This window comes from Callospermophilus lateralis, chromosome 8 (assembly GCF_048772815.1).
Source record: "Callospermophilus lateralis isolate mCalLat2 chromosome 8, mCalLat2.hap1, whole genome shotgun sequence".
Taxonomy (NCBI): Eukaryota; Metazoa; Chordata; class Mammalia; order Rodentia; family Sciuridae; genus Callospermophilus; species Callospermophilus lateralis.
Window position 1 is genome coordinate 40,172,895 of NC_135312.1, and position 19,968 is coordinate 40,192,862.

Genomic DNA, 19,968 nt, shown 5'->3' on the forward strand with positions numbered 1-19,968 from the left:
ATCAATATCCCCCACAAAGTAGGCATCTGTTACAACTGATGAACTGGTATTAAGAGCCACCATTGAGATTGAACTTAGGGTCACTCAACCACTGAGCCACATCCCCAGCCTTATTTTGCATTTAATTTAGAGGCAGGGTCTCACAGCGCTTCACTGTGACTGAGGCTAGCTTTGAACTAGTGATCCCCCTGCCCCAGCCTTCAGAGCCGCTGGGATTACAGGCATACACCACCGCGTTGGGCTAGGAGCAAGCATTTTAAAAGTCAGTTTTCTTCCCTTCTGTAGAAAGGCAAAGGTGTCACGATGCTGGAGGAAATCAAAGTCCCATCCATCAAATTGGTGTACACATTGACGGTCCCTGAGGCCACGGTGAAAGACAGTGGAGATTATGAATGTGCTGCCCGCCAGGCCACCAAGGAGGTCAAAGAAATGAAGAAAGTCACCATTTCTGTCCATGGTACATTCTGCTTTCTAAAATGTCAGTCGTCCATACTGCTTGGGATCCATATGCGGTAATCATTATTTATCAGAAACTCTTCCCTGTACAGAGACAGGGTTTGTTGAAATCAAACCCACCTTTGGCCAGTTGGAAGCTGTCAACCTGCATGAAGTCAGACATTTTGTGGTGGACGTGCAGGCCTACCCTCCTCCCAGGATATCTTGGCTGAAGGACAACCTGACTCTGATTGAAAATCTCACTGAGATCACCACTGATGTGGAAAAGATTCAGGAAATAAGGTACAGAACACCCTCCCCAACTGTGCCTTCATAACATGTGTATCCCTTGACAGACTGGCCATCGCGTGTCCCACGGCCCAAACCAAAAAGCCGTCTGGTACAAATGGCAGTGGGAGTTAAGATACAAAATCACCTCCCTTTAATTATGACATTCCAATATGGTAACAGCATATTTTTGAATATTTAGTGATAAAATGAGAAGAACTAAAGAACTCTGCCCCCATGACAGACAAGTTACTGGATCCAGCTAGGGGTGGAGGAAAGATGTTGAAATTGGAAGCACTTGGAGTGAATGTTTTCCTTGATTTTTGTCATATCATAAGTAGCTGTGTGGGACGGTTCCACTTGTGAGGCAATTATCACATAAGTTACGAAACAAGCCTCAGGGGCTTATCAGGGGCACATTTGCCTCTCTCAAAGCCTCCACAGGAATTAAAAGTGCAGCCTGGCTGAATCTGGTCAAGAGAGAGACATCTGGGGTAACATGGAGATCTCTGCCTTTGAGGAGAGTGGTAGATTGCTCACCCCTTGGCCTCAGTTTCCTCATCTATAATATAGGATTAATCATGCTTTATGTTTTTTAATGCAAAGAATTGGATCAGATGCTATCTGGAGGTCTCTTGAAATTTTAAGTTATGATTTGAATCCACAAGTCAGAAGGTGCCTCTTGAAGGGCCAGCCAATTCAGCCAGATGTCCTTGTTGGAAATTCCCGTGAGACAAAAGTTTGTTCTTTATTTCAAGCCTGCAGAAAAAGAGAAAATAGAACCTTTCTCATCAGTTCAGTTAACTCCAGGGTTTGCTTTTTACTTTCCAACCTGAATTCCACATGTAATTGATAAGCCACATCTGAGAAAATGGAACGTTTTTCCCTACAGTTCTGTGGGATCAAACCCAGGGCCTTGTGCATGCTAAGCACGTGCTCTACCACTGAGCTGCATCCCTCATAGAAAATGGAATTTTATGACCTTTATAGAGCAGTGATGGAAGTAGAAGTGGAATAATGAATCTGGAAGGTTTTTTTTGATGATATGAAAAGAAGGTGAACAATGAGGTGGGCAGCTTTCTACAAGGAACTTTCTAGGAGTCTGTTGAGGCCAAAGAGAAATAGGGTCTGATCTACAGGCTGTAATCATCAGCAGTGACAAGTGAGTCCTGCCAACTAAGTGGTTCTGGAAAGCTGCCTTATACAGTGATTCAAAAATCTTTCCGCATAAATTTTATTTTCCAGTTTATATTGTGGGCCAGGAAGCACAAGAATGAATATGGTGAATAGTATGTTTGGCTTCATGGAGCTTAAAACCACTGGACCCACTCCACTGGGTCAGTTTCCTTGGCTGAACGTACGTAGGCAATGAAGGACAGAGAATCACTTGGCCATCAGCAGCTGGTGTGCCTAAGGGGGCTCTCAGGAAATCCAGTGCTGAAGCAAATCCAATATGGTGCAGCCGAGGGAAACTCAGCCCAGGCTGCTCTTACACAGGTCCTGTTGCTTCAGCATTTGCACAGTGCTTCGGAGCCCAGGAAGTACTTTCCACATAGAATCTCGTTTAACAAGTCCTCAGAATGACTGCTGTGGGCACAATTGCCAAATTTTGTACACAAGGAAATTGAGGCATGGAGAATTTCAATAATGCCAAGGTCTTCTCACCTTTATAAAATAGCATAATATGCTAAGTTACAGGAACCATGAAGAAGAGCAACTAATTTTTGCATATTGTGATGTTTTATAAAGGACAGTTAAATGGGAAAATGTTTTTACACACTCACACACACACACAGCCAAATATCATGTGTAATATGCATAGAAAATCTTTTGGGGAAATGTTCATTTATTAAAGTATGAAGAAGTATATTTTTCCAACTTGTTTTCTTTTGGTAATGGAATTCCACACTTTATAAACAAATCAAATGAAGAGGGTGCATTGTACAAAACTTCTTCCTATTTCTGTCTGCATCTGCCCAGTTATCTCCTCCTCTCTACAGGGAAACACAATATTTAAGTATTGGGGTCTGAATCCAAGGATGCTCTACCACTGAGCTATATCCCGGGATTATTTTCTTCTTCTGTTTTTGTAAGACAGAGTCTTGCTAAATTGCTGAGGCTGGCCTTAAACTTGTCCTCCTGCCTCAGCTTCCTGATGTGCTGGGATTACAGGCAGAAGTCACCATACCCAGCTAAGGAAGCACTGTGATTGGTTTCCTTAGGTTCTTATGAAACTTTCTAGTTTCTTGAATCAATACAGGCAGTTAACAATGTTGAGTCCTGTATTCCTCTTCATATCACACTTGGAGGGTATCCTCATTTTTTCCTCAAATGGTGTTGCTTTTTTGGCTGAACTATATAAATGATGTGTATATAGGGGAAGAAAACAGGTAAAAATCAAGGAGTTTTCTTTCCCCTCTTTCCCTTCCTCCCTCTCCCTCTCCTCTCCCCTATTCTCCTCTCTTCCCTTCTCTCCTCCTCCTCCTCCTTCCCCCCGCCCCTTTCTCTCTTGATTTCTTTTTGAAAAGCTGGTAGTTTATTCTCATTCAAAAGGGAGATCTTACCAGAACTAATAGCTCTTGGAGATGGCCTTTGCTTACCTCAAAATGTCTGGTTTTCTGTTGTTGAGAATTGTGTCTGTTATTCAAATCTTTGATGTTTGGAAACTGTGTTGAGAGTCCAGGAAAGAGATGATAACAGATAAGAAAAAAATGTGTTTTACTTTTTGACAAAAATAAAATGAACCTTGGAAGACTGTCATTCTTTAAATAGTTGGAGTTTATTTAGCTATTGCTTATGGAAACAAAGTTATTGTTTTTGTTTTTTTTTCAGGTATCGAAGCAAATTAAAGCTGATCCGTGCTAAGGAAGAAGATAGTGGCCATTATACTATAATAGTTCAAAATGAAGATGATGTGAAGAGCTATACTTTTGAACTATTAACTCAAGGTATGTACAAGCAGTATAAAGGTATAGCTTGGTGAATGGCGCTCCCAAAGACAGCTTGGCAGAAGGAGAAGAAACCCTTTAGGGGAGAAGCAGGGCCGGGAGATGTCACATGTCAGGGATAGCTTTGTTGTACTTATGAATTTAGGTACTAGTACTATAGAAATAATCCGTGGTCTGAATAAAGTCAGCAAACTAATCCCCAAATTGGAAATGCTCCAAAATCTGAAAACTTTCTCAATATTGACATGACGCCACAGTGGAAAATCCCACACCTGACCTTTTGTGATAGTCACTACAGGTCACGGTCAAAACACAAGCACATCCCTATGTATTCACGAAACATAAATGGATTTCATGTTTGGACCTGGGTCCCATCCCCAAGATTTTTCTTTGTGTATATACAGCTATTCCAAAATCTGAAAAAAATCTGAAATCTGAAAGACTTCTGGCCCTAAGCATTTCCGACAGGATCACTTGACCTGTAATTCTGAGGCCTGCTGGGTTACTCTGGAGCACTCTGGGAATTTCTAGGCTCTGGCAGCTTAGCATCTGTTTAGTTCTGAGATGCGTACAGTGATGCTTTTTGGTCCAGATGACATGCAGGTGCTCTGGAAGGGTTTGCGTAGCTCCCCTGGAGACATGGCACAGTGGTCCCTGCTGAAGAGAGAGGAGTGGCCGAGTCTGTTACATTCAGGTTCAACTCCTGCTTACTAAGTCCCTCCATTTGAGGTGGGCTCTTTTGATCCTTACAGTAAGCCTCTGATATAAGTCTTAGCCTATCTCTAACTTGTTTGACCAGAGATTCTTTTTTTTGAGGGAGTGGGTATTGGGGATTGAACTCAGGGACACTCGACCACTGAGCCTCATTCTCATCCCTATTTTGTATTTTATTTAGAGACAGGGTCTCACTGCGCTGCTTAGCACCTCAATTTTGCTGAGGCTGGCTTTGAACTCGCCATCTTCCTACCTCAACTTCCTGAGCTGCTGGGATTATAGGCGTGTGCCATTGTGTCCGGCTGACCACAGATTTAAAAAAAAATTTTTTTTTTTGCCTTTTAGTTATAGGGGGACACAATATCTTTATTTAATTTTTTAGGTAGTGCTGAGGATGGAACCCAGTGCCTCATTCATGCTGGGCAAGTGTTCTACCTCTGAGCCACAACCCAGCCCCACAGATTCTTTTTTTTTATTTTTTTAAAGAGAGAGTGGGAGAGAGAGTGGGGGAGGGAGAAAGAGAGAGAGAGAATTTTTTTAATATTTATTTTTTAGTTCTCGGCGTACACAACATCTTTGTTTGTATGTGGTGCTGAGGATCGAACCCGGGGCGCACGCATGCCAGGCGAGCGCGCTACCGCTTGAGCCACATCCCCAGCCCTTTTTTTTTTTTTTTAAGAAGAACCTTTAATACCTAACAAAATCCTGCAGATGCAGTTGGTTAGATAACTGCTTTTGATTATATTTTCACTGAATCTATTAGTCAAACCCCAAACTCTCAGATAATTTGAAGAGCCCTTGCCTTTCAAGCCAAATGACTACAGGCACTTTCCAGTCCTCACTCCAGATTTTACACACCACAGGCACAAACCCCAAGACACTGAAACTGAAATGCTTCACCCAGCGGGGCTGTCACACTGGAGTGTTACTCTTGCAAGTGGATTCAGCCCCTCTAGCATGGTTCCAGTGCAAGGTGGTTGACTTCTGAAGTCACCTGCCGCTTTGGATTCCCCACGAGTTCTGGTGTTTGCATCTGACTTTTTTCCGCCTCTTGCAGTTCCATCCTCTATTCTGGATTTGGTCGACGACCATCATGGCTCCAGCGGAGGACAGACTGTGAGGTGCACGGCTGAGGGCACACCTCTTCCCGACATTGAGTGGATGATTTGCAAGGATATTAAAAAGTATGGAAACTGGACGTTCCTTATTGCTTGGTGATCATATTACTTCTCTGGCTGGTGCTTTTTGCACTAGTAGTTCTTATCTGACATAAGGCTCATGTTAGGGTTTTGAACATGGCCCCCAGCTTCCTGGTGTGTGTGTGTGTGTGTCGTGAGCATGTGTTCATGAAGAGCTGTAAGAAGAAGGTCCATGGCTTTCATCAGATCCTCTCTGAGTCTCTAATGTGAAAAAATAGTGAATTTTAAGAACCACTCTCCTATGAGGATCTTTACTACCTCTGGCCCATATTTTTACTTTATATTTATTTTCTGGCAAACTTTTTTTTAATTGGTGAATTATAATTATATACAATAGCAGACATCACTATGATACATTCATATCTGCACATAGCATAATTTGGTCTTATTCATATCCCTGTATCTTCTTTTTCCCTTCCTTCCTCCCTACCCCTAATTCCCATCCTCTACTCTATTGGTCTCCCTTCTATTTTCATGAGATTCTCTCCCAATTTTATCTTTTGTTTCCATATATAAGAGAAAACACAAGACCCTTGACTTTCTGTATCTGGGTTATATCCCTTAGCATGATGTTTTCTTTTTTTTTTTTTTTAATATTTATTTATTTATTTTAGTTTTCGGCGGACACAACATCTTTTTTTGTATGTGGTGCTGAGGATCGAACCCGGGCCGCACACATGCCAGGCGAGCACGCTACCATTTGAGCCACGTCCTCAGCCCAGCATGATGTTTTCCAGTTCCCACTATTTTCCTGCAGATGATATAATATCATTCTTTCTTATTGCTGAATAAAACCTCATCATTTATCCACACAATATTTTCTTTACCCATTCACCTGCTGATGGCTACCTGGACTGGTTCCATAACTTGGCTATTGTGAATTTTGCTTCTATAAACATGAGTATGCATGTATTGCTATAACGCTGACTTTAATCCTTTAGGATAAATACCGTGGAGTGGGATAGCTAGGTCATATGGTGATTCCATTCCTGACCTTTTGAGGAAACTCCATACTGATTTCCATAGTGGTTCTAGTAATTCATAATCCCACCAACATGCATAAGTGTCCCTTTCCCTCTACATCCTTGCCAGCATGAGTTATTATTTGTGTTCTTGATATTTGGCAAACTTTGGGTGGCTAGACTGGCATTTGTACATAAATGAAAATGGCATCCATGTGATTGCTCACTCCCTCACTTACCACCTGCCGTTGGGTGGGAGTTAACTCATCATTTCCTCATTTCTCTCTCATTTCTCTGCCTTCTTAGGTGGGCACATGGACACTCCATGGGCACTGGCTGTGTTCTGAAGCCTTGATTGCTTCTTCCTAAAGGCTGAGGCTCCTAGTCCTCCCCTCTTCTAGAACTTAAGGATGACTTGCATGCTGACTGGGGCTGGAATCTGGGTCTTATAACTCAATTTGAAGGATGAGTTATAACCCTTGTGACACCCTCAGAGTTGTTTTCAGTGTGGATGTTGAGAAGGACAGACTCCAGGCCTTTTGGAAGGAGTGGGAAATTGGCATCATTAAAGATGCTTGATGTTGAACTGCTCAGTTCACTCGTAGGGTCAAGGTTTGGGATCAGTAGTTCTATTTTATAGAACTTGTTTGTCTCTGCCTCCTTCATAGTAAACTCTCAGTTATTCACATGCAGGTTATTTCCTTTTGAGTATGAAAGTGAGTTTTACTATTAATATGCACAAAAAACAAGAAAGTTATCCCATAGGCACCTGCAAATGTAGACAAGGCAGGCAACATAACAAATTCACCAACCCACTCTTCTCCCTGACTGCCAATAACCAACCCTATATTTATGTGCTTTTTCTCTGCAGATGTAATAATGAAACGTCATGGACAGTCTTAGCCAACAATGTCTCAAATATCATCACGGAGATCCACCCTCGAGGCAAGAGTACCGTGGAGGGCCGAGTGACATTTGCCAAAGTAGAGGAGACCATTGCAGTTCGATGCCTGGCTAAGAATCTCCTTGGTTCTGGGAACCGAGAGCTGAAGCTGGTGGCTCCCAGTGAGTTGCTCAATAGTCAGGGGAACTCCAGCTCATCAGCTGGGCCTCATCTTTCTCGGGCAGCATGTGGAATCCCACATAGGGTGGTATCAGAATTCAGGTCCCCAGGCAGAAATTCAGCTTTGAATGCAGCCGAATCTAGCCCTTTCTTTCTTCAAATTCATATACCAAGCTGCATCTTGCAAAGGACATTGGACATTTTGCTTGTCTAATAGTATAGCTACTCGATCTCTGAGTTGCTGAACATTTGAACATTTGCATGTGGGATGGAGAATGAGGAAGAAGAATCTTCTATCTCATTGCTCCTTACGGTAGTTGAGACAGGTTGAATTCTTAAAACAAACACATAAACAAACAAAAAAACATGAAGTCACAAGCAATAGAAACAAATGCCACTTTTCAAAGTAAACTTTATTTAAAAAGCTTATGAAATACAGACTTTTGTACATGAAGTAGCACTCAATTTCATTTTTCAGTCTTTATTGTTCCCTTTCCGATTCTGTCTGAAAGGTTATGCTAAGAGCATCTTTGGAGAAAGTGCTGAGTTCCCCTGATTGAATTTTGGTGTAGTTTCATGGGTGTAAATGTTTGAGAGATGGTATTGCCCATCCCTAAAATGTGCCAGGCAGCCTCCATTCTTCCCTACTGGCAGCGAGATATTCCTGGCCAGGTATAACCAACACCTTCCTGCCCCCGGCCTATCTTCAAGGAAATTCTCCATCCTGTCTCTTTCTGATCCTCCAGCCCTGCGTTCTGAGCTTACGGTGGCAGCTGCAGTCCTGGTGCTGTTGGTGATTGTGATCATCTCACTTATTGTCCTGGTTGTCATTTGGAAACAGGTAGGTATTTTCCCAAAGCACTAAAATCTTTGAAGCCTGTGAGAACAACAGCTTAGTTCAATGCCAGGCACAGTGAAGGAGCTCAGTGATTACAGGTGGATGGATGTGGTTAGATCCTACTGCAGCTTGCTACTGCAGTGGGTGCTCTGGTGCCTTGGGACCTTGGTAATTCACCAGTTACCTGTCCTGGTCCTTTATAGAAACCAAGGTATGAAATTCGCTGGAGGGTCATTGAATCGATCAGCCCCGATGGACATGAATATATTTATGTGGACCCGATGCAGCTACCTTATGACTCGAGATGGGAATTTCCAAGAGATGGACTAGTGCTTGGTAAGTCCCTCTGACTGTGACCTCCCAAGACACTATTCTCACTTGTACGCACCATCACTATTTAAATCCCTGTAAGGGACCTGAGCTTTGCTTAGTAAGAACTATGCAATAGAAATTCACTTGCAGAAATATATTTCCATCTTGAAAATGAGTTAATTGAGGCTGAGGATGTAGCTCAGTGATAGAGCCCTGGCCTAGCATGCATGAAGACCTGGGTTCAATCCCTAGCACTGCAGGGGTAGGCATGGGGGAAAAGAAAAAACTGTATCATTGCAATGAATTTTAAAAATCTAATACCATAACAAATTATGGTTAAAGAAAATTTTACAAAGGGAGAAAGGAATATAAGGAGGCCTAGCAAAGATACCCACCAACATGGCTTTGCTTTGGAAATGACACCAATCGAAAATGAAGCGAATTTCTACAACTCAAAAACAGTAAATGGGAAATGAATGCGGACAGTCACAAAGTGGGTTTTGATTCAGTACATTCTGAGGGTGCATAAGAAGCTTTTATATATATATATATATATATATATATATATATATATATATATATATGAATGAAATATAGGAAATATAAGATATTAATATATGGGTACATCTTAAAGGAAAACATGTAACAATACCCAAGCCAACTTGTCACAGATTTCAAATATTTCAATCTTGGGCTGAGATCAAATACATGAAGTCCAAGGGAGTTTTTTTTTTTTTTATTTTTTAAAATCACATTCTGAATGAATGAAAACAGGACAAAGGCAAAGTTAGAGCTAGAGGTTGTGTCACAGTGAATAATATAACTAAATACAGGTTTTAATTATCTACCTGTCTCATTCCAAAATATGGCAGAGTTTAGGTCTTAGAGAGTTACTTAAACTGAAGTCAAACGAGGTATCCTCCCGGCTCCCAATTGCAAATGCTTTTCCTTAAGCTTTCTTTATTATATTTTCACCACTGTTTCCCCAAAAAGGATGAGGAGCTTAGGGAAATTAAAAAGTAATAAAATTCGGGGGAAAGGGTAAAATCCCTGCTATGCCAAGGGGCACTGCTTTGTCTCCCTGTTCCTGGGCCCTGTCAAGTTAATGGAGAAGCAGTACCTTTCCAGGAATTGCCAGCCATGCAGCCCTGCGGACAGGGGCAGTGTGGGCTCTCCTGGTGTCTTTCATGAGCAGAATCTACCCTGGCTGGGCTCTCCACAGTCAGGCTGATTATCTGGAAGCCTCTCCCTGGACTGTGAGCTCTTCAAGGATGGGGACAACAGTTTTAGTTTCTCTTTGTCTCTCCTGACATGAGGCAATGACTGGGCTCAGGCATGCTGAGCCTCTGTGGCCTTGCTGGCAATGGGCCGCAGTGGGCCCAGCTCAGTTTTTACTTGTGTACTCCTTGGAATCGGTGGTATTTTGAATACTCAAGTATTTCCAGTGGTTAAGGATTTATTGATGCAAAGGATGCCTCTGTTTGTGTGTGTAAAACAGAAGGGTGTTGAGCCAGGGGGTATGGGCAGGAGCCGGGAGGCAAAAAGCAAAGGAGCCCAGGGCTTGGCCAGCACCCAGCTGCTAGCCAGAGAGTTCACACCAGGGAGGGCTGCATCCTCCTCTCTCCCCGTCTGTGTTTTCCTTTCCGCTGCAAATGTTATTTGACAAAAGCAATTACTCTAATTTCCTCCCCTGTGGGCTCCATTCTTTTTTTGACAGGATGACTTGGAGGAGTAATTAGGCTTACTCAATATGGGGAAAGCATCCCCCCAGCTGTTCACCCCGCAGAGGAGCCCCGTGTGTTGATGGTTCTTCTTGTCCACAGGTCGCATCTTGGGATCTGGTGCATTTGGGAAAGTGGTTGAAGGAACAGCCTATGGATTAAGCCGGTCCCAGCCTGTTATGAAAGTAGCCGTGAAGATGCTCAAACGTAAGTGTTGGGAGGATTTGAATACGAAGATATTAAGTGAACTGATCAAAATCGGGTCCGAAATTGAAATACAGGCAGCGAGTAGCAAATTGAGGACTAGATTCCGGTTCTTTGACTCTAGATTTTATGTGTGTTTAGAAGTTGGTCACTTAATTCTATTTTGATTGTTCTTGTCACTTGTTATGTTGGAAAACGAGGAGTTGTTTCGAGGGACCTCTTTATATCCTAAAGACTAGGCACTGTCACCAGAGTCCAGACCCCATGGGCCCTCTGCTTCTCTTTTATACACTTGGTAAATGTAATAATGTTGAATCACAGGAGCAGCCACATTCTCGGGGTTTTCTGGAAATGAGAGCTAGGTAGTTGAGTTGAACTGACTCATGATTTATTTCTTCAACAGCCACTGCCAGGTCCAGTGAAAAACAAGCTCTCATGTCTGAGCTGAAGATAATGACTCACCTGGGGCCACATTTAAACATTGTCAACTTGCTGGGCGCCTGTACTAAGTCAGGTAGGCTCACCGACCTTCCTGGGAGTGTGGGTGTGCTCTGAACACCTGTGGTTGTGAAAAGCCGTCAGACCAGACTCAAATCCCCCCGCACGCCCCAGCCACACCAGTGAATATAAATCTTTTCCTTGGAGTCCTCTCGCTCCACTGAACGGATGGGAGGGAGTCCCTGTTTTTGAGCGGTATCTCCTGGTGGTCCAAACACAGCAATTCATGGCTTCTCTGTCCTTGGGTTTTCATTCTGGTTTTGGTCCCCGCAGGCCCCATCTACATCATCACTGAGTACTGTTTCTATGGGGATCTGGTCAACTATTTGCATAAGAATAGGGATAGCTTCCTGAGCCGCCACCCAGAGAAGCCAAAGAAAGAGCTGGACATCTTTGGATTGAACCCTGCTGATGAGAGCACACGCAGGTGGGTGTACAGAGACGTGGCTGTGTCATTGTCCTATAAGCCTCACAAATGGAGAGAACCCGTGTTCTGACAGAATCCGTGTCGGCAGGGTCAGGGCCCAAGGCAGCAAGACTTGAAGACAAGCTAGCCTGCCCAGTGGTCCCCGACAGTGCCGACGGATACCCGATGTCTGTAGGCACTTTGGACTGGGACATCATGCAGGAAGGCCTTGCTGATAGGAGTTAAGGGGAGTGAGAGTTGGAATCCTTCTGGAAGCCATTCTCCTGTTTATGTGCGATCCACTCTGGATGCATGAAATGCAGCACAGGCCATGGACGCCTGAGTTTATATACCTTGTGAGAATCTGTCTGAGGATCTCCAAGCTCCAGCTGGTGGCCCTTGCTGAACCTGGGTCTGTGGATCAAGCCAGTGATGGTGGTCTCCACTTCAGAAATCTGCTCGAAGGCTATGAAGATCTGTAAGATCAGAAAGTGCAATGAGTTGGCGTTGTACTCATTTACTTAATGGATACTAAGTGGGTGCTGAATTTATCAAGTAGCAAGAGTTGTCTCCTCAAGCCACAGGGTCACAAATCCCATGTTCATGGTTTGTAGACTGAAAAACAGAGAAAGAGTAATGATGGCCTTAATGTCATGATTTTTTTTCCCCCAATTTTAAGTGTAATAGACTTATAACATTTTATAAATCTTTGGGGACATACCCTCCTGTTGTAGATGTCATTTCAGGGTGTCTGCGTTCCCATTGAAGACGTGTAGAGGAGTGGCACTGAAAACAAATAAATCAGTGAAAAGATAGTAAGAACCTTGTCAGCCAGAGTTAGGAGAACCTGAATAATCCCCTGATCTTTCCCATTGCAAATGGTGGTCATCCTACAGCTTATGAAAAGTGCCTCCTTCGTGCCAGAAGGAGTCATTTTCCTTTCATGCCACTGGAACCTTCCTCCCGTCCCCATGCCTGGGTCTGAGATGCCCTGTGTGCTTGTGGGATTGTTGGAGACATCTTCTCAGGTCCTTCTCCCTGCCTGGACCGCCCCATGTGAAGGGTACTCTTTGGTTTTGCTTTTGCTCTGCCTCCCTCAGTACTGGGCACACGGTAGGGACCCACATCGTCATCTGCTGAAGCATCTGAGTGACCACTCCAGAAGGGCGCCTGGGTGAGATGTCTTTTCTGTTTTTACAGTTACGTGATTTTATCTTTTGAAAACAATGGTGATTACATGGACATGAAGCAAGCCGACACTACACAGTACGTCCCCATGCTGGAAAGGAAAGAGGTCTCCAAGTATTCGGACATCCAGAGATCACTGTACGATCGCCCGGCCTCGTATAAGAAGAAATCTATGTTAGGTAAAAGCATCTTTATCACTCTGCTTTAATATGATACTTAAAATACTCAGAGGTGGGTGAACAGGAATGATAAGTAGACCTGTCAGGCCACGTGGTCCCTGAATGCAGGTCTGCTCAGCTGGGTCTGTGACAGGTTATTATAGGTTGTGGCCTGTGAATTAAAAAGGACAGACTTCTTGTAATGAATTTCCCAAACTTCAAATGCGATTGCTTTATAGAGTCATTTATTCTGATATGATAACCTTTCTTTTTTGTTCTTTTTTTAAAAAAATATTTATTTTTTAGTTTTCGGCAGATACAACATTTTTGTTTGTATGGGGTGCTGAGGATCAAACCTGGGCCGCACGCATGCCAGGCGAGCACGCTACCGCTTGAGCCACATCCCCAGCCCCTCTTTTTTGTTCTTAACATGTCTTTTTAATTGGAAAAAAATTGTTCTCGATAGATTTATTTATTTTTGCAGTACCAGGGATCAAACTCGGAGCCTCATTTGTGCTAGCCAGTTACTCTACTACTGAGCTATAGCTCCAACCTCCTTTTTTTTTTTTTTTTTTTTTTAATGAAAACAGTGAGAATTGATTGTTTTGTTTTGTTTTGTTGATGATTGAACCCAGGGCCTTGTGTATGCTCAGCAGATGCTTCACCCCTGAACTACATTGCTACCTTTGATAATTGATTTTTTTTTTTTTTTTTCTGTGCCCTTACTTGACAAACTGCAAGTTAGGAAGTATTTGTTCTTTCTTCCTAGTGGCTTTTTCTTAAGTTTTATAAGACTTATATCTATGAGTTCAATAACCCTTAATTTTAGCTTTCCTAACATCCAATTTGAGACCAAAAACTGGAGAGTAGACAATTGGAGTTGTATTTTCTGACAAGTGTTTCTATTGACTGTTGTCTGAAGGCAGATCTGTTTTCAAAACAGAGGTGTAAATGGAGGATTGGATGGATTTATTAACCCCAGAGTGCCCAGCTGATGCTATACCAGATGGACCACCTCCTATCTGCTCGGGGGTGGCCCCTCTGGGGCTCTGGTCTAAATCACAGATTTGAAGTAGGGTAGGTGTAGATAGGTCTGACCTTGGCTTTTCCTGTGATGTTGTTGTCTTTGAGGCCTGAGCCCTCCCATTGGTTGATGCAAAAGTGTTGAGCTGCCATGAAATTGTTTGGAAAATCACTAATGTGCTCGGAATATTTTCAGGGTTCTTAAGCAAAAGGTACAATCCATTAAAAATAGAATGTGCTTGTTTTGCAAAGTTCAGTACACAATGATATTTTCCATTTCTGCAGTTCTCGGTTCCATCCACTTCACGTTGCCAAATGGGTGAACTTCCAAGCACTTTACAAAGATTAGCCAATGAGGGTTATCGGAACCAGTGCTTCCTCTCCTCTCCCATATTTTTAAAAATAGTTTACATTGCTTCCCAGGCTGAGCTGGTAGACTTGGCACCAGACATTGGGGGACCTGAGTCACGCTGAGGCCCAGGCCCTGTTGGCAAGCGCATTACAGTTTTCTGGCTTTCCTGTAGCTGGCTTGAAAAATGTGAATGGCTGAAGCTATTCTTCATTTTGCCTGAAAATCCTCAGAAGGACTGAGAACTACTGGCCTAGATGGCCTTCTTCCTCGAAAACTCTGGGACCCTTCCAGATGGGATGAACTGGGGAAAGTTACAAACAAAGGGAAGTCAATGCAAAGTCACTGGCACTGTTTTTTCCCCATATTTTTTTTATTAGTGCATTATGGTTGTACATATTGATAGGATTATTTTATATATCTGTACATGCATACAATATAACCATATAATTTGGCCAATATTAGACTAAGAGAGAACATTCAGCCTTTGGTTTTGGGGGATTGGCTTTTTTCACTTAGCAATACCCTTTAAATCCATCCGTTTACTGCCAAATGTCAGAAAGTCATTCTTATTTATGGCCAAGTAATACACCATTGTGTATATATATTGCATTTTCTTTATCTATTTATCTGTTGAAGGGCCCCTAGATTGGTTCCATAGCTTAGCTATTGTGAATTTAGCTGCAATAAACATTGATGTGGCTGTGTCACTATAGTACGCTGATTTAAAATTCTTTGAATATATACCAAGGAGTGGGATAACTGGGTCAAATGGTGGTTCCATTCCAAGTTTTCTGAGGAATCTCCATACTGCTTTCCAGAGTGGTTACACTAATTTATAGTTCCACCCACAATGTTACGAGTGTACCTTTTCCCCAACATCCTCATCAACATTTATTGTTACTAGTATTTTTGATAATTGCCATTCTGGCTAGAGTGAGATGAAATCTCAGTGTAGTTTTAATTTGTATTTCTCTAATTGCTAGAGATATTGAACATTTTTTTTCATACATTGGAGAAAAGATAGCCTCTTCAGCAAATGGTACCAGGAAAACTGAGATAACTGTATTTATATGGATTTGTCTCTGTGTCTTCTATTCCATTGGTCTTCTTGCCTTTTTGGCACCAATACCATGCTGTTTTTGTTACTAAAGCTCTGTAGGTCAATTTAAAGTTTGGTATTGTGATGCCCCCTGCTTCACTTTTCTCACTAAGGATTGCTTTGGCCCTTCTAGGCCTCTTATTTTTCAAAATGAGTTTCATGATTACTTTTTCTATTCTTATGGAATTTTAATGGGAATTGCATTGAACCTGTACTGTCAGCTCCACTCCCAGGGTGGAGTCACTGCAGGGTTCCGTGAAAGGAGTTCCTGTAGGTGGGGTTCCTGAAGGTGGGCTTAGGTCTAGGCAGGCCCCAGGTGCTTTGTTGAGTGGCAACTAGTTGGGAGATATTAGAATCTCTCACTTCTGGGGCCTGGTAGCTGCCCATCTACCTGGGGGACTGCACCCAGGAGACTCCCCAGGGTTCCACTCATGAGGGGAGGAGCCAATCCTTTGCCCTTTTAGCTGCCTGTGGATCCTGCCTTTCCTGGCTTCCTGGGCTCCCCAGCACAGTCACCCCCACTGGTTCAAATTCCTGCCCTGCTCTGAGCTGCCAGACTGAAAAGTGCGGGGTCCAGCCAGACTCTCCCCAGGCTCCCTGACCATACACTCTGTACCTGCTTTCCTCTTGATTTGTTAGGCACAGTTTAGGTGATGCGGCAGGGTGTCTGTCAGACCAAGAACTGGACCCAGTTCAGATTTCCTGGATCCTGGTTCCCATAGTTGCTTCAGAATGGCTCCTGCCTCAGCTCTCCATGGACAACTGGGAAACACGATGCGTCTTTCATGCACCAGTGTACTGTGCAGGCAGCCTCTGGACCAGCCAGCCAGTGTTTTTTTGATCTCAGGTTTCTTTGCGCTAAGCCATGCCTGAAATGCAGCTTCCTCAAGTTGCCCTTCCTGCTTTCCCCAGGGTCAGCTCTGGCCATGGGCTTTCTCTTTAATTTTATTGTATCCAACCTTCTGAGTCCCCAATCGTCTCTGAATGTCCAGTATTCAATTCCAGTGAAATAACTCTTCCACCCAACTCACTGGGAGGCCATATATCTACTACCTTGGTCTCAGCCATGGAGTGGCTTAGAAAGTAGCCTCCTGTACTCCCCACCTTCCCTGGTCTCTATTGACCCTGGTCTTTAAGCTTGTTTCCTTGTCTGATTGGTAGTTGATTTAATTGATGAGTTATAAGCCAAAGACTAGGAAGGTAGTTTGAAAAAGAAAATAAAGCAATTCTTAGAAACTATTTTTTTCTTGCTGTCCTCATGTATATTTGTCACAGAAAATTTCAGTGTGTATGTGTGAGTTTAAAGATGGCTGGTGTGATTACTAACTAAGGTTGGAAAAAAGAAATCTGGGAGGTAAACAAAATCGATAGGTGCTGGGCATGGTGATACAGGTCGTCATTCCAAATACTCCTGAGGTTGAGGCTGGGGAATTGCAAATTTGAGGCCAGCCTCAGGAACTTGGTCCTATCTCAAAATAAAAAATGAAAAGGGCTGGGATGTAGCTCAGTGGTAGGCTACTTGCCTATGATGTGTGAGTCCCTCGGTTCGATTTCCAGTACTTCAGAAAAACAAAAAACCAAAACCCAACAATACAAAACTACATGTGAGAACCCATTAGGGAGAAGAGTTTTGATTGGTCCTCATGGCCCTGTGTTCGTACATACTCATATATAAATCAGGGATGTCTTTCTGCGTTTAGGTTGACTTTCTCTTTAACTGAAATACTTGGGACCAAAGGTGTTTTGAATTTTGGATTTTTTTCAGGTTTTGGAACTTTGCATATATGCAATGAAATATCTTGGGGATGGGACTCTAGTCTAGACACAAACTCATTTATGTTTCATCTATACCTCTACGCAGAGCCTGAGGGTAACTTTATACAATCTCTTCAGTGTACTTGCATTTCAACTGTGACCCATTACATGGGGTCAAGTGTGGAATTTTCTACTTGTGCCATGTCAGTACTTAATAACTTTTGGATTTTGGAGCATTTGGGATTTTAAATTTGGGGGATAGGAATGAATGCTCAGCTTGTACAAATTTATTTTTAAAGAAAGAACCTTTTCATTTTTTTATTTATTTGCACTGCTGGGGATTGAATCCAGCGTCTCATGCATGTGAGGCAAGTGCTCTTGCCCTGAGCTTTGCCCTCATCCTCCTTTGCACAGTTTAGATACCCACCTGGGAGGTCTAGAAACTGCATAGGAAAATAGCTTTGGATGTGTTCTTTGGACAAGCCTCTGCAGTCTGACAAGCAGCCCAGCCTCATGGGAGTCCTAGTGGCGGGTGAGCTCTCATGCTGTCCTGCTCTCCTTCCTGTTCTGCAGACTCAGAAGTCAAAAACCTCCTTTCAGATGACAACTCAGAAGGCCTTACTTTGTTGGATTTGTTGAGCTTCACCTATCAAGTTGCCCGAGGAATGGAGTTTTTGGCTTCCAAAAATGTAGGTTCAAGGAACAGTGATGTCTTTAGACCTGGCTGCAGATTTCAGAGTGAGGGGAGGTGGGAAGCAGACGGCAGGAAAGAGACCTGGGAGAGGCGGGTGACAGTAGCTGCTTCTCCTTTACCCCTCTCCTTCTCTCCCCCTAGGGAGGACCTGGGTCCTAGCAACATTGGCTGTCTGTTTTTCTCCAGAGTTTTCTGTGTCTTAAAGGGGTTTGGTTGAGGGCAAGCCCACCATGCCAGGACAGACTTCCTTAGGTGCACGTCCTCAGCTTCAAGTGCCACCGTGGATCAGCCAGTCTGGCGGGAGAGCTGCCGTTTAACCACAGATGGATTGACCCTGAATGTTTCTTGCCTTTCCACCCAGTGTGTCCACCGGGACCTGGCTGCTCGCAATGTCCTCCTAGCACAAGGGAAGATTGTGAAGATCTGTGACTTTGGCCTGGCCAGGGACATCATGCACGATTCGAACTACGTGTCGAAGGGCAGCGTATGTATCCCTGTCCTCACTTGGCCTGCTCCCCTCCTTCCCTTTCTTCTCTGAAGTCAGCTGCTGCTTCTTGCCACTGGGAGCCTATATCTTTTTAATAAGGAGATTCATGAATGGGCTCCGGGGGTTCACTAAAGCTCAGGCCTGAGCATGAGTACCTGCACCACCTTGTAGGAGGGCTGGGATTTGGGCAAGTTCCTTGCCCATTCGTGCCTTGGTTTCTGTCTGTGGCCTGGAGGCAGTAGGAGTGCCTTCTCCTGAGCCGCTATAGGGGGTTAAATGGGGAAATTCATGTAAAGTGCTTAAGGCAGTGCCTGGAATATGGACACACCCAGGAAGTGTTGTTGATCAGCAAACTGCGTGCATGCAGATACAGGCAAGGCTTTGCAGGGACAGTGTTTCAGCTTTTATCAGATTTTCAAAAGGTGCACCTATGACCCCAAAAAGGTTAAGATCATTTGAGTTAATATGTCTTAGAGGTACAGTTTCTTTAAAAGTCATTGACTCATCTGCTCAAACTGTTCTCTCCATCCCTTTCACCTGAAGGCAGATGAAGCAGCTTAGGATATACCTGCCACCCACAGGTGCAACTCCACATCACCCCACTGCACTGGCTGTGAGACAGCTCACAGGGGTTGCCTCATCCAACTAGAGGACTCTGTCCTGTGCCTCTGCTCTGTGTGCCGCAGGTACTCATGTGGCCATGACCTAGAGCTGTGGCTTTTCCTAGGCACCTTGAACGCTCTACTGATCTTTGGTATTGGTAGAGCCAAGCTCTCACCTGTTCATGTGAGGTTGTAAGTCTCTGGAAGGATGCTAATATGGTTACTTTATGTACTTACCTCAGTTTAGTATTTTCCCTGAAGTTTGGATCCAGTTTCACAACAGAGGCTATAAAATACATCTCAGTGTGTGATTCTTTGAAAATGACTACACATTTCTTAATGTTCAGAAGCTATAATCAGCTCACAGATGGCTGGATCTTAGTTCTGTTCATCGGAATCCCTGCCAGGAGGGGACAGGTCTGTTCAGGGCTCCACTTTTTGGGCAACAATTCAGGATTCAATGTTTTTGGACATTATTCCTTTGGAAGAGGTGGGACGCAACATTGACCATTAGTTGCCAAATATGGATTAAGAAACCTTGGGGTAGCGGGTCCTGCGAGTGCTGCAGTCAACAGCACACACAAGACCCTGCAAAAGGCGACATCATTAGTGCAAGTTATTCTCAGTCCAGGGAGGACCCCTTTCCACCCCCACCCCTGCAGATCATCATTGAAGAGACTGGGGGTTAATGGCCTCCCTTCTTCTCTGCAGACCTTCCTTCCTGTGAAGTGGATGGCCCCGGAGAGCATCTTTGACAACCTCTACACCACGCTGAGCGATGTCTGGTCTTATGGGATTCTGCTCTGGGAGATCTTTTCTCTTGGTATGGGCCTGGCAGCTCTGCTTGTTTGGATTGTTCTAGAACTGCTCTGGAAGGGAGAGTGTTTGTCCCAGCTCCAGGATGTGATTGCTGCTGGGCTGCAGGCTGTGTGAACCCACCATTGGACCTTACTGTGTTGTGGGCCAGTAAAGACCGAGAGGGAGATCTGGGGGCTGTGCCTGACCCCTGGACTCTCCTCTGG

At 43.8% G+C, this 19,968-nt stretch overlaps 1 protein-coding gene across 2 annotated transcripts in view; it reads left to right on the top strand.

The window, feature by feature from the left end:
• Positions 1-19,968, top strand: part of Pdgfra (platelet derived growth factor receptor alpha) — a 49,559-nt gene that overhangs the window by 18,637 nt on the left and 10,954 nt on the right. For both annotated transcript variants that reach the window (XM_076864504.2, XM_076864505.2), the window contains exons 6-19: positions 286-457; positions 549-738; positions 3,556-3,671; positions 5,443-5,569; positions 7,418-7,611; positions 8,356-8,450; positions 8,651-8,783; positions 10,583-10,687; positions 11,088-11,198; positions 11,456-11,609; positions 12,789-12,955; positions 17,737-17,852; positions 18,219-18,341; positions 19,658-19,769. In XM_076864504.2, the coding sequence (XP_076720619.1) occupies positions 286-457; positions 549-738; positions 3,556-3,671; positions 5,443-5,569; positions 7,418-7,611; positions 8,356-8,450; positions 8,651-8,783; positions 10,583-10,687; positions 11,088-11,198; positions 11,456-11,609; positions 12,789-12,955; positions 17,737-17,852; positions 18,219-18,341; positions 19,658-19,769 (1,915 nt within the window). The remainder of the gene's footprint in view (positions 1-285; positions 458-548; positions 739-3,555; positions 3,672-5,442; positions 5,570-7,417; positions 7,612-8,355; positions 8,451-8,650; positions 8,784-10,582; positions 10,688-11,087; positions 11,199-11,455; positions 11,610-12,788; positions 12,956-17,736; positions 17,853-18,218; positions 18,342-19,657; positions 19,770-19,968) is intronic.